The sequence below is a fragment of the Grampus griseus genome (assembly GCF_964374135.1).
Source record: "Grampus griseus genome assembly, chromosome: 17".
In the NCBI taxonomy this organism is placed as follows: domain Eukaryota; kingdom Metazoa; phylum Chordata; class Mammalia; order Artiodactyla; family Delphinidae; genus Grampus; species Grampus griseus.
The window spans coordinates 48,572,539-48,592,163 of NC_139011.1; the positions used below are offsets into that span (position 1 = coordinate 48,572,539).

Below are 19,625 nucleotides of genomic sequence, written 5' to 3' on the forward strand. Positions count from 1 at the left end.
CAGGTCTCCCTTTATAATTTAATTCAGTCAGTTCTGATGAGAAAATATTTTCTAAATTTTGTTTGTCTGCAAATTTCCTTATTGCATCTTTCCTTCCAAACAACATTTTCTCTGCCTCTACAATTCCCAATGGGCAGTTCTTTTCTTTAGCACTTAAAAATGTTATTCCATTATTTTCTAGTATCCATTCAGTTTCACTGAGAAGTAAGCTGTAATCTTAATCCTATTGTTCCTTTGAAAGTAATCTCTCTTTTTCGTTGGGCTGCTTTTAAGATGTCATGTTTTTCTTTGCTATTCATGAATTGTACTGTGGTGATCTTAGGTGTGGTTTTCTTTGTATTTGTTCTTGTTGCGCTTTTTTAGTGCTTATTGAATTTATGGCTCCATATATTCCTTTTAGTTTTAGAGAACTCTCAGCTGTTAATATTTCTGAAATATTGTTTTCATCCCAATCTCTGTCTCCTTTTTTCTTTGGACTCCAGTTTATACATATGATAAAAATGTTTACTGTGGCCCATATGTCTCAAATGCACTTATGTGTACTTTTTATTCTTTTCGTTTCCCGTGCTTTAGTGTTAATATTGTTACTACTCTATCTTCCAGTTCACTTACCTCTCTTTACCTGTGTCCAATCCATTACCAAGTTTTAAATTTCATATAATTTTTAATTCTATCAGTTCAACTTCAATCAGTTTATAGTTTCTAGTTGTCAAGTTAAATTCTTCACCTTGTCATCTATTTTCTTGAACTTGATAATATTTACCAAAATATGTAAGATCTTTAATGTTTAGGCCATCTATGATTCTGATTCTGTTTTGTTTTTTATTCTAATTCTCCTTTTCTTGGTAGTCTTGGTGGTTCTTCAGTGAATACCAGACTTGGGATATGACAAGTTGTAGAGAATCTGAATGACATTACAGTTGCCCTTTGGACAACCTGGGTTTGAACTGCACAGATCCACTTATACATGGATTTTTTTTTTAATAAGTAATACAGTACTACATGAGCTGTGGTTGGTTGAATCCTCAGATTCAGAACCACAGATAAGAAGGGCCGACCATAAAGTTATATGTGGATTTTTGACTGCAGAGGGAGTCAGCGTCTCTAACTCCTACGTTGTTCCAGGGTCAACTGTATTTTCTTGAGGAGAGAATTTCCTATTCTTAGGTAGGGAGCAGAGGGGAAGATCACCTCAGTCACCTGGACCAACTTCATACTCATTTTTCTTCTTTATAAGGTTCAATGTAGATGTTGCATCAACCTTCCTAACACACAGACACACAGACACACACACACACACAGACACATAGACACACACACACACACACACACATATGTAGAGACTTCCAATGTCCTAATTCATATCATTAGTTTTCCATTGGGCCACAAATCTTTCATAGGTTCTGAACCCCAATTTTGTCTCTTCAGCATTATGAGCCAACTAAGTCTTTGCTTTGACTTCAGTTAGCTTTTGTTTGACTTCTTAGCATCTTGTCTTGTCTACCTTTTATACATGGAAAATACTGCAAGGGAACACTGTTGCTGAATCCAGCTCTGTTCTCTGAATCTTTACTCTCTCTGTGATTTTGGTCCTTAAAATTCTAGCTGCCTTGTTATTTCTCAATTCCAACTCTGCTTTCCTTAGTCCTATGACATTGTCCTAAGTTCTACTGGCTTTTCTACCTCTTAGGAGCCACATTTGGTTTCTCAGACTTTTGCTCTTCATCAGTAGTTTCTAAATGACTGGGCTAGAAACGCATGTGCAGAATATTGTTCTCACTTCAGTGAGTTTCTTTCTCTATTTTACTTTTCTAGGTCATGGCTACCTCAGTAGCTTTCTAACGCTGACAGTCAAATGTTGCTTATGATTTATCTGGCCTTTCTAGTATGTTTTCCTAAGGTAAACTGATATAGTTGGAAACAGAAGTTCGTACCCACCATTTAAAAAATTCTGTTTTGTCTTTCTATGAATTCTCTTTTTGTCCCATCTTCTGTCACTTTTTCCTACCCAAAATTCCCATTCTCACAGATAGATTATTTTAAGATTAAAAATTATTATTAAGCTAATATGTTAATTTTGAAAGGAATTAATTTTGCTTTGAACAAGAACACAGATTGGTGAATGGAACATGGAAGAATCCTTAAGACCTTTTTCATCTCTAAGAGTAGTATACAACCATCGGTACCATCATAAGTTTGTCAACTATGGAAGAAAGCAGTCTTTATAAAATCAGCATTTTTTTTCTTATTTTTTTTATTTTTTTGGGTGTCACCAGGAGTTGCCTTAGACCACAACTCCTGGCAACACCAAATATAAATGAACCCTGTTACCCATGGGCGTTTACTTGGCTCTGCCACCCTAAGATTGGCCTCCTGGCTCCTTAACCCCAGGGGACTCTAAGCCCTGGGCCACATTCTTGAACCCAAGCCCTGCTCCTCTGTCAGTGGGCAGAATAATCCTAATACCCCCTGGACCAGGGACTGGGCACATGGCCCACATCTACCACCACACGGGTCAGGGCGAGAGGGAAGAGGGACCTTGACATTCTCTTCTGGTTTCCCTCTGGGGCTTGGAGTCAGATCCAGGCAAAGACCCCTCCCTTCCGTGTGGAGCTCCTGGCCCCTCATTTGCAGCGCCCAAAACCTGCCTCTGGGGAACTCCTCATTTTGCTCCTTTCTTTGGCTGAGGGTGCTCAGGAAGGAAGCACTGCTGAGACCCAGAATCCCAGGCCAGAAGATGCCCAACAAAGTAGGCTAGGCCAGCCCCAGCACATGATACCGGAACTCCCTCCTATACAAGACTGAACTCATCACACAGATGGGGAAACTGAGGTCGAAGAGGGCAACGGCTTACTGGTGGAGCCTGGAGCAGAGTCTCTAATGGACACATTCCATGTTACCACCAAAACATGGGATTTCTAGAGTGCAGCTCACCCCGTGCTGACCCCCCGTCTTAGCCTGGCCACCAAGGTCTCGCCTCCATAATCCCATCCCATGACACCCCCTTCCTGTGTCCCACACAACAGCCAGATTAGACCCCTTGCCCTCAGGCTGTCGTTCACAGGGCTCCTTCTCCCCGAAGCTCCTTCTCCCACCTCTGCCTGCCCAAGTTCAACCAGCCTCTTTAGGGTCCGGCTCAATGCCAGCTCCTTCGTGAGCCACCCAGAGCCCTCATGCTCCTCTAACCTTCCGAGGTGCTTTGCCTCCACCCTCATACCCCGCGCTCTGTTGTCCACGTGAGCTGTGGTTACGGTGTGTGAGCTTCCTGAAGCCGCAGACCACCTCCCCTCTGGGCCCCAGCACCTGGCGCAGTACCCAGCACTCAGTAGGTGCTCAGTAAAATCTCCTCCTCATCTGATGCCCTGCCATGTCCTACCAATAACTGACAATGATGGCTATTGTTTATCGAGCATATACCATAAGCCCGGCTCTGGTTCTGTCTCCCATCCTCATGTGATGGACCCAGGTCACAGAGGTTGTGTGACTTTCCTGAGGTCACAGCTCTGGAACTGGAACCCCACTGGTTCTTGTGCCTATATGAGTCTCCTTTCCTTCCCACTCACCTCTTCTAGGTCAGACCACCATCATTTCCTCACCCTGTCCTGTCACTAAAGACTTCCCATGACTCCTTGTAGCCCACTAGACAAAATCTAAACCCCTGAGCATGGCATCTAAACTCTGTGACATCTGGCTCCTTCCCTCTTTGCAGCTTCTCCTGTAGTCTCTGAGCATCATCTCAGTTTCCAGCCTACTGTACCTTGATTTACTTGTAGGCTCTGCACATGCTCTGCCCTCTGCCTAGAACACCCTTCCCCTACTTTTCCTCCTGTGAACTCCTACACATCTCTCAACATCCAAGATCAAGGGTTACCTTCCATTCTAGTCAGATGAGACAAGCAGCAAACGAATTGGACACAAAATTGAGAGCTCTACGAGGGAAGGACCTGTGTCATCATAGTATCCCCAATGCTTAACCCATAATCAGTGCTCAGTCAACATTTGTTGAATGAATAAATGAATACTCTACATATTCTTGTTGACTACACGGAGAAATGGCAAAAGAATACAAGGCCACAGTATGCAGGGCTGGAGGTGGAAGGGAAAACACTGAGGCCAGGAAGGCCAAGGACGTGGTGGAGTACAGTGACAAGTACTTCAGGGGCTGCTCTGCAGCAGAGCCACGCTCTTGGCAGAGGGAGTGTTTGTGAGAGACAAAGGAAGGAAAGTGATGGTGTGAGGGAGGCTCTGAAAGTATGTGTGTGTGTGCACGCACACGTGCATGTGAGAAGGCGGTGGGGATGTATGCGGGGGAGTGTGCGTGTGTGAGTGTGCTGCATTTGTGAATCAGTCTGTGAGAGTGGTGCTGAGGAAGTATGTGAAGGAGCACGTGTACGTGGCTTGTGGGTCTGTGGCGGAGAGCCCGTGCGTTCTATTTGTGCATGGGGGTCTGCGTGAGAAGGCGAGGGTGTGGGCCACAAAGGCTGTGCCGGAGGTTGTGCATGTCTGCGGGGCGAGGGGGTGGGGACAGTGATTGAGAAAGACAACAAGGAGGGGACACCTGAGGGGGGTGTGAGGGAGAAACCGTAAGTGTGTGGGCGTGGAGGGTGTCGTGAGCACGTGCAGGAGGAGACGGTGTGACCGTGAGTGTGCACGACGCGGAGGGTAAGGTAGGATGTCAGGGCGCTGCTGAGGGTGTGGCTGCATGGCCTCGGCCACAGGCCGGGAGCCAGAGGTGGGGACTGGCCCTGGGCCCAGGGTGGGGGGCTCTGACCGAGCAGAAGGTTCCTCAGAGTTCTCCCTGGAGCCACGGGCGCCAGATCACCACGTCCCCAGGTAGAGAGGTCGAGCAGGAGGCCCAGATGTGTGTGTGCGCCTCACATTTTGTCCACAGCAAAACCTCTGGGCATTTGTCTTTGTCTGTGTCCGGGTGTGCACGCCTGTGCTTGTGTGCGTGCTGCCGGCTGTGTGTCTGTGCCTGTCTTTGTCTCTGTATGTATCTGGGCCTTTGTCTCAGTGTGTGTGGCGGTTGGTCTAGGCTTGCCCACAAGACTGTGTCTGGGGTTGTGTGTGTCTACGTGTATCTGTGCCTGTGGGGCACCGGGCGTCCTTGATCTGTGCATGTCTAGGTAAGGCTGCGAGCGTCCCCCTGGACCGCCTGTTTGTATCTCTGTCTGTGTGGCCTTAGTGTGAGTGGGAGAACGTTGTGCTTTGGAGACTGTGGATCTAGATCTCGGTGTATCTTTAAGTGTGAGTGTGTGCTTGTGTATCTGCATGTGAGAGTCTGCCATGCGTTGTAGCATGGAAATGCTTATGTGTGTCTGTGGAAGGTGCGTTTGTGAGACCAAGGATCTCCGTGTGTCTCTGTGCCTCTGTGTGTGTATGTGTGTGTTGGGTGTGAGGGGTTTGTCACAGACTGGTGAGCAAGTTAATCTCAGACTCCGTGACACGTGGAATAAAATCACGCTCCCATAATGGAAGAGAACCAACTCTTCACCCTCTGCCCTGGGGGAGCCAGTGGGGGCCAGGGCCAGGCTTAGGCCCCTATGCAGGGCCCCCTGTGGCCTCAGCACCCTACCCCCGCCTCTCCTCTGCCACACCAGGCTCATTCTGCCTCCAGAGTGCCCCGGTGCCCACTGCTGGCTGGGCTAAGCTCCAGGACATGTGACGGAGCCTTAGAGGCCTGTCCTGGGCCCCCCCAGCCCCACCCACTGCTGAGGAGGGCCCTGCCCCAGATGGGAGGGCAGGTGCAGGAAGGAATCTTTGGGCCCCTCCTCCTCCCGGAGGGGAGGGATGAGCTGCAGGCCCGACCTGGATCTTCCATCTCTCAGCAACAAGATTCCTGGTGAGCAGGCTGCGAGGCTTGGCAGGGCGCCTGCCGGAGACCCGCCCTCACCCGCCAGGACGCCTGGGTCCCCAGGGCCGGGCAGCAGCGGGTTCTCTGGGGAGCTAGGAGGGCCCCAGAACTTTAGGCTACAGCTGCCCGGGACTATGGGAAAGCCAGACCCTTCCAGGCTCCCACCCCCAACCACAGACGGCTCCTCAGCCCCCCAGGCAAACCGCCACCCTTCTTCTGGCCTCTCCCCAGCCTCGGCCTTTGCTTCAGAAAGCAGACCAGCCACCCAGCACCACCCACTCCCTACCTGAGCCTCAGCGCACACCCAGCCTGAGTTCAAGACCTCACCTCTGGGTTTGAGGGCTCTCAAGGCCAGGACTGTGCTGCTTATCTCAGAATGGGGCTTCTGAGGACAGGGCCATGTGTCCCGCAGCTGTGAAATCCCTCTTGGTCTTAGCACTCCTTCCTGACTGAGCAGTCAGGCACCAGGAGAGGATTTCAAACCCAAGGCTGGGGAAACTGAGGCAGTGAAGCTCTCTGCCCTGCCTACTGTTATGAATCAGAGGCCAAATCCAGTAGTCTAGACACACAAGTTCTTAATTCTGTCCAGCAGCAGTGGCTGCAACTTGTTCTTCCCCATAGGGGGTGCAATTTCGGGGGGGGGAGGCATCAGTTGGAGGGAGAGGGGAATGGGCAGGTGGACCCCCCTCAACCCTCAGACTTGGATGAGCAGCCGGAGAGCAGGTTTGGTAAGAAATTAAGGTCGAGGAGAAGAGAACCCAGACGCTCCAAGATTTATGACCCTAATTCTTCTCCCTTAAATTCCCCTCCAAGCCCCCCAGCCCTAGCCTGGTCCCTCCAGGGTCATGCTGTGGCCCCAGGCCAATGTCAAGGCCTTAACGCATCCATCAGTTGTTGCCAGGGAGTTTCCACCCCAATGGGTCCCAAAGGGAGGAGATCAACTGACACTACGGGCCCAGACTGACGGGGAAGGGGCATGGCCCTAAAGAGGTGGCCAACAGCCCCCTGCACCCTCCCAGGATGTAGGGGCTCACAACCTCCAGGAAAGAAGCTAGGCTGGTGGGTGGGTCCAGGAGGAGGTGACCTCCCAGCTCTGGCACCACTCCCAGCCCTGCCCTTCCAACAGGCCAGGAGACCTGGGATCCCACGGGGCCCTACAGCTTACAGGGTGTGTGGCCTTGGGCCCTTGCTGCTCCTCTCCAGGCCTCAGCCTCCCCACCACACAATGCAGGAAGTGGTCTGGATACCCCAGGCATCCCCCTTCAGCTCCGCTCCCTCAGTGCTAAGCCATGCCCTCTCTCCAGTCCAGGGGTGTCACCTAGAATCTGGGCCAGATGGGGTGAGGCTTTGGCAGTTAACTGGAGGAGCCCCTGAAGCCACCCAAGTCAGAGCTGAAGAACGTATGGTGCTCACTCCTCCACCGCACATCCATTTTCCAGAAGAGTGAAACTGAGGCCCTGAGAGAAGGTCGGGGTCTGCGCCAAGACCTGAGTGTTACTGGTGGGATGGTTAAGAGCACGGGCTCTGGGGACAGAAAGACTTAAGATTAAAATGTCAGCTGCAACAGAAACTTGTTACGTGAAGTCCCTTGCCTTCTCAGCCTCAGATTCCTCATCCATAAAATGGGCAATAGTGCCTCCCTCCTACGACTGCTGAGTTGAAATAAGAAAACGCATGTAAAGGGCTCGGCCAGTGTAGCCAACGCTTGGACAATGGTTAACTATCATGACTGTGGGTAGTATTAACACAAAGCCAAGTGGCCGGGGGGAAGGGTAGGTGGGGTCCCGACCTGGCTCATCCTCCAGACCAGGAGGGCCAGCCAAATTCCTCAAAGCCCCCCAGCTGTCTCCCCTCTTCGTTAAAGGCCTCTCATTAGTGAGCCTGGGCACCTGCCCCCCAACACGTAATAAGCCTCATTAGTATCTTAGCCCCAAGCTCTGAGCCCAGAGTCTGTGCATGTGCACACGCGTGAGGGTGGGGGGCTGCGACAGGCCACCAGCCAGGAGACAGCATCCCCGCCAACCACACCCCCTGCCTGTCATCAGCAGGGCCCGTCACCACCCAGCTTGTCACCTGCCTGCCTCGCACCCGCACCACCTGTCACCCACCCAGCTCGTCACCCACCCAGCCCATCACCTGCACCACTGTCACCCACCCAGCTCGTCACCCACCCAGCCCATCACCTGCACCACCTGTCACCCACCCAGCCTGTCACCGGAGCTGCCTGACAGGCCTCTGGGTGGGGGACAGGAGATGGGGAGGAGAAGACCACAGGGGTGTGGAGCTGGGGGCCCCAGAGACCCTGTAAGACCCCCACTTCAGCTCGGCATCCTGCAGCATCGCCATGGCAACGTCGCAGCCGCAACCACTTTCCCAAACATCCCCCCCTGCCCCCCAGGCCCTGCTCTTAGCTGAGCTGAGGCTGAGAAGAGCCTTGACTGACAGCAGAATGGGACAGGAAGGAGCTGCTCATCAGCTGGCTGGCCTTGGCCATCCCTGCCCTCTCTGGACTTGGTTACTCCATCTGCAAAATGGAGGGGCTGGAACTGGGGAGGCCCCTGTACAGCGGGTCATCCCTTCCCAGCCTGGATTTGCTGAGCCAGTGGCCAGTTAACCTGTGAAGGCTGGTGGGGGCGGGGTACAAAAGGACAGGGGGTTCTGGGTTCTTCCACACTCCTTTGCCCTGGCCCAGCTCACACAGGCTGGGCCTCTGGCCCAAACTCACATAGCAAAAGAGGAGGAGCAGGCTGGAAGGCAGAGGGGCTCTGCCACAGGACTGCCAGCTGGAGATGATGCCACAGTGGGTGACCCAAGGTGACCCACATCCAAGCTGCATTATTTATAAAACCCAGAGCTCCTAGCAGAGCAACAGCTGCGGTGCTGCCCCTCCAGGGGGCACAGGCAGCGGTGGAAGGGTGGTGCCTCCCCGAGGGAGCCCCCTGGGGTCCCGGGCTCCCTCCACAGCTGGCTGGGGCAGGGGCTGAGGTGGGAAAGGGGCGGCTGCGCCATCCTTCCCCTCCCAGCCCCTTCTCCTCTCCTCTCCTCCCCTCTCCTCCAGGCAGGCAGGCAGCGATAGGATTACTTCTGCATGACTGCCCGCTCCACAGGGTTTCAGAGACCCTCCTGCCTGCAGCAATCTAAAATTCCTGTAGCCCGGCCTCTCTCCCCTTCTCCCCACAGTGAATGCTCCAGCTTCTACCACAGCGTGCCTGCGGCTGCCACCACCACCAGCGAGCTGGCTGGGCCCCCAGGTCCCCGGAGCCACGGGCAAAGGTAGGCCCATCCTCGGGGTGTCCCTCGGAACCCTCTGAGGCCCAGGCCCTGGCCCATCCCCTCCGGCCCCTGGTGCCCATCCAGCCCCACAGGGCAAGGCTCAAGCTGGGGTCGGGCCTGCCAGCTTTGCCAAGGAGGACCGGCACATACGTGCAAACACACCTGGTGGGTCCTGGCGTGCCTGGCCACATCCTCTGCTGCCAAAACCTGGATGTCCCCACCTCTGCTCTAACCGCCCCCTCCCTAACCCTTGCTACCCCTGGGGTGGGCAGACAGCTGGGCCAGACCAGCGCCTGTGGCTCCCCAGGGCACAAGAAGCAGGCAAGAGATCGATCCACTGAATTTTTTAAGGCTCTAATGAGCCTGCCTCCCCAGACTTGGGGCCTGGGACACAGGCGATCTCTCAGGGACCCCTCCCTCAGCATTGCAGTTGCTTCCTCTTTCAGGTCTAGGGGGTTGGGGCACCTTTCTAGGACCCTTTCCCCCAGCAAGAGAAGAGGCACGAGGGGCCCCTGGGAAAGAGATGGGATTGGGGGGCTGTGAGCAATACCCAGAGGCCCCCCCAGTCTCCCCAGCCCTAATGCAGGCAGAAGCAGCTCAGCCTCTAAATCACTCCCCTCACGCTGCCCTCTGAGGCGGATTCTGTGCATCTGTAATTAGGGGGTGGAACAGATGGTGGAGATTCCGTTTAAAATCATGCATCTAGTAAAGTAACCTTCACTGTTGGAACTGACTCCCAGGGAGACCAAGCCCCAAGCCCGGATCTGGGGGTGGGGTGGGGTGGGAGGGGAAGCATATCAAGCCAGCACCTTCTCCATCTTTTTTTCCTGAAGCTCCAGACCCAATGTCCCCCTCAGGTGAGCCCAAGAAGAGGGCGATTTGGCAAGCACCTGAGAAACTGCAGGCTGGGGGTAAATCCCCCTGCCCAGACACCCCCACCCCCACCCATACACGACAGAGTCAGGGCATGGCTGGGTACTCAAGAGTTCTTGGCTGACACACCAGGATGACCAGGTGCCAAGAGCCCCCAAAGAGGCTCCAAACCCCCAAAGCCCAGGCCAGGGTGCCCAGAGCACAGGGTCTTGGGTGGGGCAGCTTTGAACCAGATGTACAGCCTCACTGTCCAGGAATGAAAGGCCTGGGGCAATGAGGGGGGGTGGAGATGCCTCCCCAGGCAGAGGAGGCTCTGGGAAGTGGGGGAGGACCAGGCAGCCGAGAATGAGAGAGAGCACCGAAGAGTGGGCCAGTGTGTCTGCAAGGCTGAGGCTATCTGGGGGGAGTTTGGGGGAGGGAGGCTGGGGAGGACAAGGTGGGGTGGGGGAGCGGTGATGGAGAGCGCTGAGGAGGGAGGCTGTGCTGGAACGTGTGATGGTGGGAGTGCGGCTGCAGGGTGAGGTGTGGGCGCAGGGCGGAGCTGCTCTGAGGGGTGACTGGGCTGGGGCCCTGTGTGTTTGTGTATGAGTGCGGGACTGGTGTTTGGAGAGGGGTGGGGGCTGTCCCTGGGCCCTTGGATGGCTGAGGAAAGTACTGGAGCTGGAGCTTGCTGGGGAACACACAGAGGACTGCTTGTTTGCGGAGGTGCTGGGATCTGGGGTGTGTGTGTGCATGTGCGGGATGCGCATGCACGTGCACGGCCTGGAAGGTACGAGAAGCTGAGAGGACATTACTGTTCAAAGATTCACCGTGTCTGTGTGTTTGAGGTAAATGGTGTGGCTACAGGGGTGTCCTCCTCTGCGTGGGTGTTGAGGCGGTGTGTGTACGTGTATGTCGCGGGGAGAGTTTGGAAAGGTGTAGGGGGCTGTATCGGTGTGTCTGGGGACGTGATGAGCTGCAGCGGAGGGAAACGCTGGGGCCGTCGGGAGAGCCTGTGGGTGTCTGGTTAGGTGCTGGGACTCTGAGAACCTGAGTGTGTGGAAGGTATTAGGGCTACAGTAGGGTCCTGGGTGTATCTGGGGAGGTGCTGGGATTGGAGGAAGAGTTGATCTGTTTCAGGATGTGGTAGAAGCCTTGTGTGTGTGTTGGGGTGTCTGGGGGTATATTGGGGGTCATAAACATCTGGGTTTTGGTTAAGTACTAGGGCTGTAATATGTGTTTGGGTGGGTAGGCATGTGGTGGTTGTGTGTTTGGGGGCGTGCTGGGGCTGTGTGTTTAGGGGTGCTGGAGCTGTGAGTGGGGAAGTGGTTGTGTATTTAGGAGGTACAAGGGGCTGGAGTTGGGCCCCTGTGCCCAGACAGGTGATGGGGCTGCAGGGTGAGGGCGGGTGCCCCTCTGAGGAGGTGAAGGGCAGAGTCCTGGCCTTTGCTCAGGGGCCCACCTGGGGGCTGCCCGCTAGAGCCCCTCTGCCGGTGGTGCCCGCCCACCCCCAGACCCCACGTCCGGGTGTCGAGACAGGCAGTCCATCTGTCTCTTCCTGTGCCCAGGCTGAAGGAGCAGTGCCGCCTCCTCGCTCCCTGGGGGGGCGGCAGCAGATCCCAGCCCACCCATCTGCCTTCAGATGGTCGAGGCAGGAGCCTCCACAAAGCTGCCTGGAGGGCATCCCTGTGTTTGAAGAGGCACGGGCTGGGGGGTGGGGGGAACTGCACAGCAAACAGTCCTCGTGGAGGCTCCTTTGAAAACCACTGACGCCAGGAGAGACCAAGAGGGAGGACAGGGGCGGGTATGTCTGTCCTTGTACGTCGTGCGGGTCAGCGCCCAACTGTGTGCCTTGGAGCCCCTTCTCATGTGTTCATGCCGGTGGCCTCTGTTCAAGCAGCATCCTTGCCTTGGAAAACAGCCCTCCAACCCAGGCTACGAGCTCACAGCCTCACACAGGCAGCTACCCCCTCATCCATGCACCCTGCCTACACTACACTCACACGCAAACATCCCCCACACCTTCACATCTGCAGAACACTGCACCCTGGTACACATGCCCCTCAGCCCCAGAGTCCCAGTCCTTCACATGTGTACGCCCATGACACACACCCGCACACTGCAAAGCCAGGTACAGCCACATGCACCTGTCACATATGCATGCCTCCACACAGACATACCCGACAAGTAGCTGTCACACCCACACCCACACACTCCACACACCTTGGGGAGTGGATCTCCCTGTCACACCCATATCCCACCTCATATGCACTCAGTCTCTCTCATACACATTGTAACAGACACTCACCATCCCTTATACCTGTACATACGCGCACATGTTTGTACACGTGCATACCCACTCTCACCAGCTCTCAGCTCTTTCACACCAGCCAGTTTCTCTGTGTCCAGGCCAGGCCCTGCAGGAAGGCTGCCACCGGCTGAAAGTGTCTCCTGCCTCCCTGCCCTGCCAGCTAGGTCAGAGTGGGGGGCATACCCCCCCACCATGACACCATGGCTCCCTGGGAACCCTGATCTTCCCCTCCAGAGAGAAAGAGTCCTCTCTCGGCTCTGGGGTGACTGCCACTGTTGTGTGAGAGTGTGACTGTGTATGTGTGTGTATCAACATGTTTTGAGAAGCCACGATGAGGCCTGTGTGTCACTGCCTGTATGGGTAAGAAAGCATAGGGACAGGTTCACCGGTTATGTTTGTGAGATTCAAGATGAGTGTGAGAGCAGAGACATGTATGCCACAAAATGTGTATTTGTGAGTGTGTGTGAGGCCAGGCCCCTGTGGACAGGCGTGAGTATGGGGGGGTGCACTTACACAAGGAGACACACAGTGAGTGTGAGTGGGGAGTGAGTGGGAAGTATTCTGGGATATTTTCTGAGAGAAGGGGTATGTACATTTGTGAGTAGGGGTCAGGGCTACGAGAGGCACCCTCCGCAACTCCCTCCCCCTACAAAGAGATCAGGGGAAAGGGGGAATCTGGGGGGAGTGAGTGTGTGTGTGTGTGTGTGTGTGTGTGTGTGTCTGTCTGTCTGTCTGTCTGTCTGTCTTCCTCTCTCTCTTTCTCCCTGACCTCTTTAGCAGCTGGAAACTGAGCCGAGGGTGGAAGGAATGGAGACTTGGCTGGCCTGGGGGTTTGGGGAGGGAAGCAGGAGAAAACACCTTCCAGATTCTCATCAAATCCTTGTTTGTGGTTTGTAGCCTTCAGTCTCTCCTCTCTCTTTCTCTCGGTCTGGGTTTCCCCCTTTCTTTATTTCTTCCTGCCCCTCCCTCTCTCCCCCTTATCTCTCCTTCTCCCATCTCAGTCACCTTGTCTCCCCCCTTGGATCTCCCTGTCTCCAAGTCTCTGTCTCTGCCTGTCTGTTACTCTCTCCCCAGGCCCTTCCATTTTTCTGACTCCTGTCTCTGCCAGCACCTCTGTATGTCCGTCTCTCCCAGTCCTGGTCCATCTGTCTGTCTCTCTCCGTCTGCCTGTGCGTGGGTGTCTCTGTCCATCTGCTCCGCCACCCATCTGTCTGGTTGTCTGTGCTAGTCCTTCTAGCACAGCGAGAGCGAGTCCTTCTCGCTCACCAAGACACCCTCCCCCAGGTCAGCAAAGGCTTCTCCTGGCTCAGGGGGCGGGGAGGGGGTGCAGAGCTGCAGCTTCTGGAAGCTTCAGTAGCAGCTGGCTGAGCTGGGAGTTCGGGGCCAGCCAGCTGCAGAAGTGGCCCCTCCCCTGGGCTCCCAAGCCAAGGACCCCAGAGCAGAGAGAGGAGAAAGCAGGGCCTCACTGCAGCTGAGTCTGTGTGTGCGCGCGTAGGGGGAGGCAGGGGGCCTCACTTTGCCTTCACTTCACCGTTCCCCCCAAAGCCAGGCCCTGTAGGAGAGGAAGCTTCAGTGCCCACCTCCCTCATCCCCTCACCAATGGAAGAGATGCTGGGGATCCAGGAGGGAAAGGCTGGGCGATGCCAGGCCTTGGACGAAGCCATAGCTTCCTGTCAGATGGGTGGGAGGGGGGCTCCTTCCCTCCTCCCTCCCAGGCAGTCCCTGGGGATCCCTCCAGTGCTGGTCCCAGCTCCGGACACGAGGGGCCCCATAGGCAGTTCTCACCAGCTCCCACAGGGACCATTCCTACCTCCCAGCTGCCCCAGAACCTCTGACCCACAGGGATAAGGCGGAGGGGGGTGGATCACAAGGGTGTCTCCTCCCTCCCCAAATGGAGGTTGGCTCTGGACATCTGGAGTTCGTGGCCCTGTCTACGCCCTGGCCATCCTGAGAGGCCCCAGGCAGTCCACCTACCATTGCCAGCCCGGCACCACACACACACACACTGCACCCCAGCACTCGTGGCCCACCACCGCCACTCCCTGGCCCAGCAACTCTGAGGGCTCAAGAGGAGCCCTACCGCGGAGACCTGCACCCTACACTGACTGGTGGCAGCCTCCAGCAGGGCCCCCGGCACAAAGCCAGCAGCTGGAGGAAGTACCCCCAACACTTCCCAGGAAGCTCTGTTCCTCCCTCTCTAAGAAGAGCTCACAGTCCAAATCCCACAATAGATGGGGAAACTGAGGAAGGGATGGGATGACACAGTCAGTCATTCTTCCTGAGACCCTGGGGTGGGATCATAAATGAGGAATACGGAATGAAAAGGATGCCGCAGGGGCAGAATCTGGCTCCTTCCTGACCTGCCACGGGCAAAGTCCATGTTGGCTGCACAGCCCTGCACAGCCCTACCGCTGAGCCAGGGCCAGGGGCTGGCTCCCTCCCTCTCCTCACTTCTGAGCAGCCCTCCCTGCCCTCTCCCTCCCAGCTCTGGCTCTCTCATCCTCAGCTCTTGGAAGCCTGACTCACTGTTTCCCCTCCTCTCTCCCCTCCCTCCCTCTCTCCCGGCAGCAGCGCCTCCCCCTTCCCTGGGGGGGCTCTGGCCACAAGGGTGCCCGCCTGCTCCTCTCCCCAGGCTCTGGCCCCCTCCGCACCCAGGAGTCCCCCCGCAGCTGTTCCAGCTCTCTAACTACACAGAGGTGGACGGAAAGAGCCTAGGTCCCAGGCAAGCAAGGGGAGGGGGCCCCTCTAGACTGGATTTCCTCCTGTCAAACAAGGTGGGGGGGATCCAACCGGATGACACCCCTGGTGTCTCTAACAGTCCTAATGTTCCCCGCTTTTAAAAGTCCGGTGCCTCCTGACAGAGCGCCCACAACCTGTGGGGTGCTGTACCTGCCTCAGGCTCCGCCCCCAGGTCCAAAGAAGAGGTCGGCTCTGTTCCCAGACATTTGGGGAGTGGGGAGACACTGCCCTGGGGCAGGAGCATTAGTCAAGTGACCCCTGGAATCCCCCTGTCTCCCTGTTCTCCCTCCTCCTGTGGGAGAGCTTCCTTCTCTCTCCCACCTGTCCTCCTCCCTTTTCCCAGAGACCTTTGCTTGTCTCTCCTTCAGATACTATCCTAGCAGCAATTGATCTTGGGTGAGAGGCTCTCAGTGCCCGCTCATTTTGGGCTGTGGGGTGGGGAGTGGCACATGCCTAGGCCTTCTTGGTCCCCTGGATGCCATCTCCAGGGGCTGTGATCCTGGCTCTTCTCCTTGACCGTTTTCTCTCTCACCCCCTCATCACTGGCTTCTGTCACCATCTTTTCCTCTTTCCACCTCACATCGGGCTCTCTGGGTCTCTTTCCTCCCCACCTCCCCCAGCTCTCTCCCTGGGGGGCCCATCTGCTGACATTAGCAACAATGTTACCGTTGCTCCCCCCCTTCAGTTCCCAGCTCCACCCCATCCTGGCTTCCCCTTCCCCAGCTCTGTCCCAAGAGACCCAGGGGACCCAGAGGCAGAGCTGGACTCCATCCCATAATGGTGAGTCTGCTTGACCTCACTAATCACACCAGAAGTGCCTGGGCATCTGGTATGAAGGCATGGCACCCTGTGGTCTTGGGTGGCTGGCCTGAGGCACAGAGCTCTGTATTCCACAAACCAAAAAAAAAAGAAGTTGACTTGGGGTGGGGCAGAGCAGAGAAGAGGGGAAGTGAGGGGGATCAGGTTTGCCTGGAGGAAGCCCCTGTCCAATGGGGAACAGAGGCGAGGAGGTAGTGGCTCGAGCCAGCACTCCAGGCTGATAGAGAACAAGCAATGTCCCTCTGGGGCTCTGCCGGTCCAGATCAGCCCCCCCTAAAAAAAAAGGTCTTCTGCCAGGGACAGTTTGCCCCGCAAGCCTCCAGCACAGCCACACCAAGCAGGTAAAGATCCCGCGTCTCTGTCTCTTAATCTCCTTTAGAATCCAAACCCATCCTCCCTACAGTACACCTCCACTTAGCTCAGCAGGGGGTTCCATAAGCCTCCCTGCCCCAATCTAACCAGGTGGAATGGGAGGGGACAAAGCCCCCCAGCTCCCAAGCCCCCTCACCAAAGGCCCCATCAAGGGCTGGGGAGCAATGCAAAACAATCCTGGAACCCACGCACCTTCAAACTGAGAAGCAACCCTGTCCATCCACAGCACCTCGGGGTGCTGGGGCTCCCTGCCCCCACGACCCTGTTCCAGAACCCCCAGCCCAGCAACCATAATAAACAGCAAGCTCTTTTTCTTTATGACACCAAATTCCTCCAAGCCGAACAGCTCCTTCCATCACTACCTCAGCCATAGATCACATTAAAAACTCACGGAGGGCAACTTAAACACATCACATTTGTTTCTCTCTATATTATTTCAAAAGTAACGGCATTAAAAATGGATTTTACTACAGAAAATAAATATCAACACGTGGGCCGGGAGCCCAGGCAGGGGGAGAGAGCCCACCAGGAGAAGGTCCCTGAGGGCTTGGGCACAGCTTAGGCACTGACCAAGGAGGTGGCTGAGAGGACAGACTACACCTGGGGTGGGGTGGGGTGTGGGGGGAATGCCTGGGGAGGGGGCAATGCCCGCCCACCTGGGCACCTGCCCCAATGCCAGACCAAGAGGGACAAGAGTCACTGGTTTGAACTGGTCCCCCAAAGCTCATGCCCTCACTGATCTTTGCAACCTCTGGAGGGTAGGAGCTCTGGGGCAAGAAGTTCACTAGTCTCTAGGGGTTATTCCAACTATTGACACAGCAGAAGAAAAAAATGAATTCAACTTACTATCCAGTTTGATTTTCCATTACTATATAAATATACATCTGCTCAAAGGAGGGAGATGGCAAGCTGCAGGCACATGCCACCTGGGGGGTCCCCCTGCAGCTCACCACCACAACCCAGCCTGCCCCTCCAGGCGGCAGGGGTGGGGGCTGTGTGTGGGTGGGGGACGACCAACTGGTAATCTGTCACCTACAGCCCCAGCTCACACAGCTACACACACCGGGCCACACGGAACAGGAACAAGCCAACAATAGAAACACCCCAAATGCTCCTGGCAGGACTCTGCCCAGGCCCGGGCGCATGCCCCCGCCCCGCCGGCGGCAGCAGCAGCAGCAGCGGACGAAATGTAGCCACCCTGACCCGGAGGCAAGCTTGTCCTCACACCCTGAGCTCTGCACAGGGAACTGGGGCCAAGTCCCGCCTGACACCAACTGGTCCGGCGGGAAACGCCTGCCCAGCCAGACAGGCACAGGCCCCCCAAGGGTCCCTCCTTGTGCTCAGGGGCCAGGCTGGTGCAGCCTGGCCCTACCTCCCAGGGTGACGCCTGGGCCCAAATTCAGCTGGCCCTGCCAGTCAGGCACTGGTGCAGAACGGAGGGCACCAGGCTCAGCCCCGCCCAGCCCCAGGGCCCCCAAGCTAGGAGGGAGGGGGGACTCCCCACCCCTCCACATCTGGCCCTGGCCCCCAGGGTCTGCAGTAGAGAATTCCCGCCCCCGCTTCTCTCTCTACCTCCTCCCTCTCAGTGCCCGCTGCCCGTCTCAGGGACGGCCCCAGCTCCCGCCTCCGGCCAGCAAGGCCCACATCCTTCCTCCCTCAGCTGGCCCCTTCGCCTGGCAGGAGGCTGGGGGGCCAGGCTGCTGGGGAACCCCTCCAGCTCCCATCAGTCTTCATCCCCAGCCCCCAAACTCTGGGTTGCTGTCCCTTTTCCTGTAGAACACGAAACAAGGTTATTTCCTAGACTCAGAGCCAGCCCTCTGCCCCTCTGGCTCTGCCTGGGGACCAGGACCCAGCAGGGGAATGTGCCCTTAGCCAGAAAGCAGAGGGATTCTGCAATTCACCCCCAGCTACCGGCCCAGGGGGCTGACAGCTGTCACTCAGCACCCCACCCCCTGGGGAAGAGGGGGCCGATTCAATCAGAGCCTCAGAGGAAACGCATTGATAGGCGATTATTTATTTATTTATGCAATAGTGAGCCGACTTTGTTCACCAGGTAACCAGGCACGCGGCCCAACCCCTACGGCCCTGGCCGCCCCCAAATCCCTCCTCCGCCCCACACCCGCTCCGGGTCATTAGGTCCCCGCCTCTCAACTCCCAGAGCACCAGCAGAACCTTGGGATTTGGGGGTTGAAGGGGAAGGGCTCCTCCTTCCGCAGTCTCCCCCTTTCCCAGGGCCGTTCCTAAAATCCAGCCTTGTTCTCCGGTCCCACGGTCCCCCCCTTCACCCACCCCCGCCACACACTCAGCAAGCTGGAGAGCAAATTGCAGTTTTAAATCCAAAGACGGAGGGAGGGGGAAGGAGGAGGGGGCGCGCAGCAGCGCTGGGCGCGCACCTCGCCCCCGAGCCGGGGGAGCCGCGGGGCGGCCAGGAAACCCGGGAACCCCCCCTCCCCGCGCCCCCTCCTCGTCCACCTCCCCCTCCCCCTTCCCGGCGCTGCCTGCCAGGCTTCGAGCCCAGCCCAGCCGAGCCGCGGGCCCCGGTGGAAACAAAGACCGATCGCACCGCGGGCACCGCAGCCACGGGGTCCGGCGGACCGGACCCGGGCGCGCGGAGGGGGCGCAGAGCACCCTCGGTGCGCTGCACAAAAGAGCCCGGCCGGCCGGTCCCCAGCGGGGGTCTAGTGCTGGAGAGGAGGGGCCACTCACCGGAGTGCTGGGCTGCCGGCCCCGTTGGTCCGAGCCAGGCGAGGGGCTTTGGGGGGCGTCTGTCTTCCGGCCGCGGCAGCGACGCGGGCGCTCGGCAGCTTCGCCGCTCACCCTAAAATCGAGATCATATTTCCCTTTAAGTCCTAACACTATGATAATATAATCTCAGTTATGGTATAAAGCAGGTAACTGATTTGAGAAGGGTACTGAGTTTGAGGACATATTGACTGATTCATTCCACAAATACTTTACTAAGCGACTATGCTAAGGGCCTGGGATCCCATGAAACAAAATGCCAGCAGAAGTGAATCTCTTTAATGAAACAAAGTATGTGGAAGACAAATCATTAAATGCTTACTTACAGTAAAGCATGCAATGTATCCTGAAATAGGATATATAAATGACTATATGTCCAGGGCTTGCCCCAAGAGCAAGTCTTCTCTAAATGGATTATTTTCTTTTCTCTTTCTTTACCTTGTCTTCCCCACTTATACCTCTACTCTCTGCTTCAGTGAAAGATATTTCTCCTTTCCACTTCTAGCTGAAAAAACAAAACAAGTCTCAGGTGTCAATTTACTATGTAACTGTGGGTCCCTCTCTGTATTACAAAACAAGACTCAGGGGCCAGTGAGTCCTGATATCATGACCTCCAAAAGGGTCACAAGGGATCTCTGAAAATTTCAATAGTTTTAGTGTCTT

At 55.9% G+C, this 19,625-nt stretch overlaps 1 protein-coding gene across 1 annotated transcript in view; it reads right to left on the bottom strand.

Moving 5' to 3' along the window:
• The window catches only part of LOC309835249 (ferritin light chain-like), a gene marked incomplete at both ends in the record, with an annotated part of 34,846 nt that extends 26,646 nt beyond the window's left edge, over window positions 1–8,200 (bottom strand). Inside the window, 2 exon segments of the mRNA XM_082674663.1 lie at window positions 5,710–5,946; window positions 8,070–8,200. Of these exon segments, the coding sequence (XP_082530789.1) occupies window positions 5,710–5,946; window positions 8,070–8,200 (368 nt within the window).
• Window positions 8,201–19,625: the final 11,425 nt, after the last annotated feature.